A 9,874-nucleotide genomic window follows, 5' to 3' on the forward strand; every position below is an offset into this window, starting at 1 on the left:
CTGAAAATTGGTGGGCAGGTAGCTTAGAACCAGGAACGGACATAGAATAATTTTTACCCCGTTTTCTGTTTTTTATTCCGCGGGGACGGAGTCGCGGGTAAAAGCTAGTTATATATATAAAAGAAAGTCGTGTTAGTTACACTATTTATAACTCAAGAACGGCTGAATCGATTTGACTGCAAATTGGTGAACAGGTAGCTTAGAACCAGGAAACGGACATAGGATAATTTATACCCCGTTTTCTATTTTTTATCGTTGTCGCGGGTAAAAGCTAGTATTATAATATTATAAATGCGAATGTTTGGATGTTTGTTAGACGGTATCTCCTGGACTACAGTATGGATCTGATGGAGATGGAATTTGGTATAGATGTAGAACACAGTCTGGAAGAACACATAGGCTACCTATGATCTCGTAAATGTGTATGGTTCTCATGGGATACGTTTGATTTACATATTTAATGGATAACTCCACAAGAACATAATCTCGAGTAACACATGAGGTACTATTTACACTTTTATTTTAAATATTGCACAAACGAAGTCACGGACGACAGCTCATTACAAAATATGAATGAGGAAACAGGGACAAGGAAAATTTATATTGCACCAGAGCACAATATTGGGACGGTCTAGAGTAGAAAATTGTTTGAATATCAGTCCTATTAACGTTACCAAGAGATTTGTATTCAGAATAAACTAAAATATATGCTTTTGTTGATCCGTGGAAATCTCTAATTACACTTTAACAACGTTTTTCAAAAATAATATTCATGAAGTCGAATGAAAAAATACATAAAGCCATAACACATTTTTACTTTTCAGTAAATTAAAAAAAAAATTACGCACATAATTTTTTCTTAAAATATGTCCTTTTCTACAGATTTTTAACAGGTCGAGGTCATTGACGCCCACGTTGTTTGATATCTGGACCGCTGAGACGCGCTGCTTTCGCGGTTAGTCCTGTCAGAAAAACCTAACCAGATGGTTTTTGATATTGTTTAACATATTCTAAACCAAACCTACCCAGTTTATTTATTCGTTGATATTTATTACATTTATCGATACTAAGGTTAAATTGCTCGACTTCAGCCTACATATTGCCATCCACAGCGCCGAGAGCCGCACAGAATGGAGAACCACCCTTCGAGAGATGGTCAAGAGGAGAGGTCGCGACCCTCAGGAGTGAGGAAACGATGCGCAGAGAGAGAGAAGGTTAAATTATTAATAATCATCGTTAAATATGATGTTTAAGTAAAAAAAATGTCGATTTACATTTACCGATAATCATATACGTAAATGAACTTAATTCTTAGTTATTCCCATTCGCATAACAGGCGGCCTAGTACCGCTGTAGAAATAGCGCAGTGGGACACAAAGAATAGAAACTTGATTAAATCTCTTTGAATTTGGGTCGGCTCATATGAAACAATTTTTTCAAGAAATAACCCAAATATGTAATAATTATCATTTTATCCATAATAAAATTCTACAATAAAACTACTATAGTCAACTAGAGGTCAATATGGATTAGCACGGGCTGATTATAATGAACTACAATCCATTCTGAAGAAGTGACTGGTCACTTCTGGACAATATCTTCCATATAACCCTAAAAGTCTGGACTTTTAGGATTATATGGATGATATTTAAATTAGAGAACTACTACACAACACGTAGAGAGACTTGGTAACAAGATATTTGTTTAGAGTTTTAAAATATCTGATCAACCTAGACTCATTTACAACAATACTCATGAATGGACTAACAATTTCTGGAGGTTTTTTTTTTTGTGATTGAGTAGTCACTGTTTGCCTTGAGGAGGCATTTACAGTTTCACCGGGCTCGAGGTGGCCGGATGCAGATGGGGCTTATCCTAAAGCTCGTAATTTCCGGAGGGAAGCGTCACATTTAGCTGTATCTAGATAAAGCCTTATTTTCCAACTGTTACCTTTATTCTCTTGAATTGCCAATGGCCCTGCAATATTACAAAGGTAATGAAATTCTTACTTCACTGTCTGAAGCAAACAGGGCAAACAGACGTACCAATATTTTTAATGTGTTTCACTATGCTTCTAAATAAAACATTTATACTAATAAGAGGGAAGATTTATTTTTTCGTATGTAACAAATAAACTCAAAAAACTCTGGACTTAGTAGATTTATTTTTTTAATCCTACTGGGAGGTTCTTGTGGCAAAAGCTAGACTCAAGTTACCTTTTTCTTATTTTTAAAATATTTAAATTAAATATTTAACTTTGTTCATGTCAAAGAATAAACATACATTTTGTATTTATCTACATTCATATATTACATTTTCTTTAGTTAAGATACCCCAAATAGGATATCCCTAAACAAGATGTCCCTTTAGTTATTGTCACAACAAGAAAATTGATAAGATAGTCCCTTATAACCTTACTGCTTAACTTATTGTAATAAAGTATAGTCAGTAAAATATCCCTATTCCCAGGGGTTACATTGAACATTTAAAAAAAAAACACAAATTGGTTATTCTGAATAGACCGTAAAAGATAGGGATAAACTATCACTGATTTTGTATAGCAATTTTTGATATATAAAATTCTCTCATACAGTATTTTATAAAACTCGTAAACTGTTACGAGTTTTATAAAAAAAAGCCTATGAAAATCACAGGAATACACTATTCATGTTTATTAAATTTTTAATAAAATAAATATGGCCATGTTACTCAATGATAACTTAGCTTTCTATTGGCAAAAGAATTTATAAAATGGATTCAGTATGTCTTGAATATGTTTATTACATACAAAAATAGAAACCTTTCTTCTTAATAATATTACTATAGATAGCAAGTAAATAATACGATTTCGGAATAAAAAGAAAATTTATCATTAACAACACAACAGATCTATCAGAAATTTGACATAGTCTAGAACACATAGGCTACTTAGTTTTTTTAACTCCTCGCGGACGGAGTCGCGGGCGACAGCTAGTATATTTTATGTGTTATTAATTTTAACATAGTATTGTATAGTGGCAAAACTTTTCCTAACAAAATATGAAAATAGCATAGAATACAATCAGCTAAGTATTTTAAAGTTTTGTTTTCAACACTTATGTTAAATACTTAAAAATGGAATTATTTCCTAATTGTTTATTTTTGTTTCTTATAAGATGGTTTTAAAAATGTAACAACTAGAAATGTCAATACTTGTCACATTACTCAAATGTAAATGTGTGCTAATTAAACTTGCCTTAATTAAAGCTGGTTGGTAATATCACACGAACAACAATGATATTATGAATGATAAACCATCGTACTCATCACATTCACTACGCCCATTTTAACAATCAAATTCAAGACTGCTATTTTTCTCGTAGTAAATGAAATGGAACAAGTACTAGAATTGAACAGTTGTTACCTCACACTTAACATGTTTTTAAAGCTTATAATAACACTGAAATACTGTTAATAAGTTAAATGTATTATGAAGTAGTACACTCACCCGTTCCACCCAAGGAAGTCAACAATTACTCGACTTATTGAATACACTGAACTGCGTTCTTGATATTCCGTTTGACCAAAAACACACAATATAACAATGTTTATACCACTAATCATACAAATAGACAGAAATTCCGTATTTCTAACAGTCCATTAATTTGACTGCCGCTATAACCGTGCCACAAAACGAAAATGGCAGCGTTGATATCTTAAACTTAAAAATGTACGGAGAAATCTGACAACACTGGAATAGGGTAGCTCAAGTATGCAAGCGATCTGCTAAACGACAAATACCAATTTTTTTTAGTAAAACTATTAAAAATTGATAATTAAGTTGTAGAAGTTATGTTTTTTATTCAATTTTTTAATTTGTCATTGCTTTAACTTAATGTTAAATAAAATAATACGGAGCAGTTTCCTTTAAATGAGTACAAAAAAGTATACCTTCTCAGTACAATATTTACTACCTTTTTACTTAAGTATTAATATATACATGTAAAACTTAGTACGTTTTCAAAAAATCACTACTTTTTCAACAAGTAATTTAGGATCACTAGACTATACTTACTACACTCCTTCTTTAGGATTATAGAAGAGAATATAGCTTTTATTGAGTTGCAATAGATTGTTTTTGAGATTTTAATCCCACTACACTATCTCACAATTAAATTTTAACGCATCGTAGAATGGATTAAGCTATAGTGTTAACTTTGTAAATATTTTTTCAATTAGCAGAATAAGCGTTAAATTATATAGAAATTGTGTCCAAAGAGTAAAAGCAGCAATATTCTTTCTTTGAACACAATTTCTTGTTAATCTAAGTTGTCAATTGACAATGGTGTTTTGATTGTCATTGTCATTGATGTTGTCAGTGTCACTGTCATTTCACTGCTCTTGAGTTGGTTGGCGGGTTTAGGCTGCTGTTTCATTTTCATTTTACAGTTCTTTCCAGACTTCCATTTGGTGTGCAATTTTAGTCTTGGTTGCTCGCCGAGTACGTTTTCAATACCTTTTTAATTTTTACTATGGATGAAATGGATCTCGTTACTGTAATCGCTCCTGTTAACATTGCCGTTATAAAATACTGGGGTAAACGTGATGAGAAACAAATTTTACCGATTAATGACTCTGTAAGTGTTACTCTAGACACGAGTATTATGTGTGCAAAAACTTCAGTGTGTTTCGGGCCGGAATTTACGGAAAATGAAATTTGGCTAAACGGAGTCAAGACATCGTTCTCAAATCCACGTCTAGTGAATGTCTTAGACAAGATTAAAAATATAGCTGCCACTCAAAGAAGTGTCGATAATGCTGTTCTCTCTTGGAAAGTTCGAGTTTGTTCGGAAAATAATTTTCCGACTGCGGCAGGCTTGGCGTCATCGGCAGCGGGTTATGCTTGCTTAGTAACTGCTCTTGCTAAGCTCTACAAAATAAAAACGGATGTCAGTGTTTTGGCAAGAATAGGATCAGGAAGTGCTTGTAGAAGCGTTTTCGGTGGCTTCGTGCGTTGGCATACTGGTGTTAATGCTGATGGCAGTGACTCTATAGCAACACAGATTGCAGATTCTACACACTGGCCAGAAATGAAGGCCTTAATACTTGTTGTATCAGATATTAAAAAACATACAAGTTCCACAGTTGGTATGATGAATAGTGTGAATACATCAGATTTATTGAAGTACCGTGCTAAATATACTGTACCAAGAAGAACTGAAGAGATAAGTGAAGCTATTTTGAAGAAAGATTTTGCTAAGTTTGCTGAGTTGACTATGAAGGACAGCAATCAATTCCATGCAGTCTGCCTCGATACCTACCCACCTTGTGTTTATATGACAGATGTCTCGCACAAAATTGTTGAAATAATTCATGCTTACAATGATATGTGTGGAGAATTAAAAGTGGCATATACATTTGATGCTGGTCCCAATGCGTGTTTATATCTTCTAGACAAAGAAGTTCCTACGTTATTAAAACTTATTAAATATTTGTTCCCAACATCTAATCTTGATTTTGTTATTGGACTAGGTGATGTAGAGGGTGATTGTAAATTTTTAAATTCATTCCCCGTACAACCACAAGCGAAGGACATAATTAAATATGTCATTCACACAAAGGTTGGCAAAGGACCAGAATTTGATACATCACATTTGTTAGACAAGAAAGGGAATCCTTTAAATGTAAAATGAATATATTTGTAATTTTAGGAAATATTTATAAATTGTTATATTTGTGGTTAAAGGTTGGAAGAGATTGATATTTTTACAAGTTATTTATTTAAACTATGGGTAATTTAATTTGGTAAAATTAATTAATTTTGTCATTTATAAATATTGTAACTTTTGTTTGAATTGTATAAGCAATTAGTTGTCTATTTATTTACATAACAAGAGTACTTGAAGCAGCTATCTATCTTAGGAATATTATAAATGCTAATGTTTAGATGGATGTTTGTTTGAAGGTATCTCAGGAACAGCTGAAGGGATCTTGATGTAATTTGGTACAGATGTAGAATATAGTCTGGAAGAACACATAGGCTTATTAAGTCTTTTTTTTAATTCCGCGCAAACGGAGTCGCGGGCGACAGCTAGTACATGTATAATAACAATTTATGTGTCAATATTTAAATAAAAGTGAATTTCCACTGCTCACACAGTCATACAAAAATATTTAATTCTTTGTATACTTCTTACAAAATGAGTCTTTCAGCAGTGGAAACTCAGTTACATAATTCCTTAACAGTTACTTCATAGTATTTTTACATTCCATTTAATTTTGTATGACAATTGAATATTACAAAAATGAATCTCAATCATTGAAATTGTACAATGATTAGTCATAAAAGATCCATTTCTGGGTTTGGTAGCAAGGCTCTCTTTATTTTAATTAGGGTAGTTAAAAGGAAACATATTTACTGTACAATTATAATAAGAATAAAGAAAAATATTTTTGTAACAGAATAAAGACATTTTCATTATACAATATTCTTTTACTTTGTATCATTTTTAACTTTGTCAGTCTTAGCTGACTGGTGACTGGAATAACTGTAATATTAGGTTATTATAAAACATATTATTTGGAAAATAAGTAAATAAAATAATAAACATATATGAGCGTTGATGGCGCAGGTGTTAAGTACTTGACTTGCAATCTGTAGGTCTTGGGTTCGAATCCCTCCATGTACCAATGTGTTTTTCGATTTACATATGTACATTTATCTGACGCTCATACGGTGAAGGAAAACATCGTGTGAATTGCCGGGAGAACAAGACGGCGACACGGCTAGTCACGTTCCGTCTCCCGAAATTTCGAAAAGTGGATTGCGGAGGTTCATTTGAACACACCGATTGGAGGTCCGTAATCTCTGCCTACCCATCTGGTTTACAGGCGTGACATACATAACTCATTTAACTCCTTCACATTTACAAAAGAATTGTAAATTTTATGTGATACTTGCAGACTAACAAAAAAGATGTGTACTTTGTTATGCAACTGAGTGATTCAATATTATGTCTTGAGACATTTTTAACTTTAGTAGAGGAGTACTGTTGATTAATTTTTTTTTGTCTTTTACGCCGATGTAAATTCTTTTGTGATGTAAGAACTAATAAATAATTGATACAGGTGAAGGATGTATAACCAGTTACAACATACCATGTAATTATATAGCTCATAAATAATGCGCACAATTACTAAGAAAAAGTGTTATTCCTTAAGTGGCAAAAAATCTAACATCAATTGACATTGTTTTCTAAAGATAATTCATAAGTTAATTAACGTGACAATTGTTTTTCTCTCAAGGTTTAGGCCATTTTGTCAGATGCAATGACTAGTGGTAGTATTTTAAATTACCTACCAAATTTTAAACAGAGTTATTTAAGGACATTTTAATATCATTCCTCGATTCTTCTCTTTCAAAGTTGTATAGCGCACATAGATAGTCGTTTAATCGAATAGCTTGACCTAGAGGCTATAAAATAAAAATCAAGCCTGTCTCATGCTCTACTCTTCTTTCTACCTAAAAAGGCCTAGGCTAGCGATTAAATCACCATTTTCTGATTGTTAAATATACTGTCAAGTAGTGAAGTTATAACTGGTATACTATTAGGGCTTAGATTTTACCCAGAATGTTCTATTTGATAATTTCACAATAGGGGTCTCTGTACATGTAGTGAATAATTGCTTCTATAGAAATTAAAATTACTTTATTTACATATTAAAAGCTATACAGCAATGTACAAAAATACACATGTAACTTACATACAATAGACTTATCTAGAGATCATAAAAAAAAACGCTGAATTATTTATGAAGACAACTCCATTTATTCTTACACCTCAGTCATTGAAAAGAAATATTTTCGGATGTACAAAAATAAATGAAATCAGTTCCATCTTCTTCTTATCGTGCTGAGACTGACACCTGCCAGACTCTGATAATGTTGTCAGAGTATCCTGCAAACAAAGTCTGGCCATCGGTGGACCACGCCAAAGACAGGCACTGTGGAGGATCAGCCTTGGCGTTTTGTGCTTGGTTGATGATTTCTGGTCGGAGCTCTTCAACCATCTCCTTGCTTTCCAAGTCCTGTGAAAGATTGGTTTATAATTAATAACATCTTTGTATGTGCTACAAGTTTGTCCTGAATAAAATAGTACTTTAGTAGAGTACTTTAAGTAATTAAATAACACAATTTTGACCATGTATTGTAAATTGTATAACTATTTTAGACTGAAAGTTACTTACCCAAATCTTGATTGATGGCCCAAATGCAGCACAGAGCCAGTATCTGTTAGGTGAGAAGCAAAGGGCTGTGATGATGTCATTATGGTCAAGGGTGTGCAAATGCTTGCCATCGTTGAGGTCCCACAACATAGCCTTCATGTCCTTGCCACCAGATGCGCAGAGTGAGCCATCGGGTGAGACAGTCACAGTGTTGAGATATCCAGAGTGGCCAAGGTGGTTAATCTTCAGCTTACAGTTGGTCAAATGCCAAACCTAGACAATAAGTATTAAATTAATATAAAATAAAAGGAGGTAGATATCACAAGTCTTTGCGTTTTGCTTAATATTAACATTTTATAATTTAAATTACCTTTACTGTGCGGTCCCAGCCCGCAGACACAATAATGGGATTGGCATGGTTCGGTGAGAAGCGGACACATGAAACCCAGTCAGTGTGGCCGTCATCTTGAATGGTGTACTTGCATTCAGCCAATGTGTTCCACAGCTTGATTGTTTTGTCCCGAGACCCAGAGACAATTTGTCTGTTGTCCACAGAGAAGGCCACAGAGAGGACATCCTAAACAAAATCAAGTTTTAATAGGGATCCTTAAGCAATGAAAATTATTGTGACAAACAAAACAAAGAATAAAATTGATGGTGTGTACTACTTAGTGATTTAATACTTGCATTGAAAATTAACTTTTAAGAGCTAACATGACTTTACTTACAAGGGATGGCCCTGGTGCATGCCACATAGCTCTATAATCTTCTGCCTCGCAAAGGCACAAACACTAGGTCTTCTGCCTCGTATAGGCGCTAGCACTTGCCTTTTTAGGCACCTAACCCTATCAAATTATAAGTTCTGTCACACCTTAGTATGATCTTCGAAACGCCTGGTGGTCTTTCCGGCAGCGAGATCCCACAGACGAAGAGTTTTGTCCCATGAACCGGAAAGAGCATAGTTTCCATCGCTGGATAGTACGACATCGGAGATAAAGTGAGAGTGTCCGTACAGACGCTTTTGAGGAACGCCGTAATTAGTTTCGTCTCTTGTCAGTTTCCAAACGATAAGAGTTTTGTCTAAAACAAAAAAAAAGTGATTAGCTTTACTATAAAAGTAAATAGAATATTAACCGATTACTTTTATATTTTCAGCCCCATATCCGCTTGCCGATCAGGCGTCACGTGGCAAAGATTTTTGTCATCATAGAATTTAATTAATAAAAGAAATTTAACACAAACTGTACTCTTTAACCTATTTAGATGAGTTATAACAATTTAAACTTGTTAACTGTAACATGTTTCATGTGATTTTTTTAGATTAAAACTAGTAAAATGATACATGTTGATAGCTTACCTCGTGAAGACGATAAAATCATATCAGGGTATTTTGGGTTTGTCGCAATTTGCGTAACCCAGCCATTATGACCACAAAGGGTGCCCCTAAGTTTGAGGGTTTCCGTCATGTTTCACCAAGAACGATCAACCAACCACTTCACACACCAAGTTGCAAAAGAAAAGGAAATGGTTTCCACTATCGGAAATATTTGACTTTGTTGTGTTGCCAGTTGCAAATTTCAATATAAAAACTTAGGTTTTTAAAAGGATTTTTTATTGAAACATAATTTTTCTTGCAAAACTGTTGATAAATATTGCGCTCCTTATAACT

The 9,874-nt window shown here is 33.6% G+C and overlaps 3 protein-coding genes across 3 annotated transcripts in view; 1 reads left to right on the forward strand and 2 right to left on the reverse strand.

The window, feature by feature from the left end:
• The window catches only part of LOC106710212 (wiskott-Aldrich syndrome protein family member 3), a 30,703-nt gene extending 27,002 nt beyond the window's left edge, over positions 1-3,701 (reverse strand). The window contains exon 1 of the mRNA XM_045681394.1: positions 3,488-3,701. The gene's annotated coding sequence lies outside the window, so the exon portion shown is untranslated. The remainder of the gene's footprint in view (positions 1-3,487) is intronic.
• A 680-nt stretch (positions 3,702-4,381) lies between these two features.
• Positions 4,382-5,766, forward strand: LOC106710234 (diphosphomevalonate decarboxylase). Its single transcript, XM_014502239.2, has one exon. It carries the CDS (start codon positions 4,512-4,514, stop codon positions 5,670-5,672), a length of 1,161 nt encoding a protein of 386 aa, XP_014357725.2. The 5' UTR covers positions 4,382-4,511; the 3' UTR covers positions 5,673-5,766.
• A 2,018-nt stretch (positions 5,767-7,784) lies between these two features.
• On the reverse strand, positions 7,785-9,749 carry LOC106710227 (guanine nucleotide-binding protein subunit beta-like protein). Its single transcript, XM_014502232.2, has 5 exons — positions 9,563-9,749; positions 9,077-9,285; positions 8,576-8,782; positions 8,227-8,478; positions 7,785-8,067 (listed from the first exon to the last, which is right to left on the reverse strand). The coding sequence occupies exons 1-5, from the start codon at positions 9,669-9,671 to the stop codon at positions 7,885-7,887; spliced, it is 960 nt and encodes a 319-aa protein (XP_014357718.1). The 5' UTR covers positions 9,672-9,749; the 3' UTR covers positions 7,785-7,884.
• Between the last annotated feature and the right edge of the window lie 125 nt (positions 9,750-9,874).

This window comes from Papilio machaon, chromosome 15 (assembly GCF_912999745.1).
Source record: "Papilio machaon chromosome 15, ilPapMach1.1, whole genome shotgun sequence".
NCBI classification, from domain to species: domain Eukaryota; kingdom Metazoa; phylum Arthropoda; class Insecta; order Lepidoptera; family Papilionidae; genus Papilio; species Papilio machaon.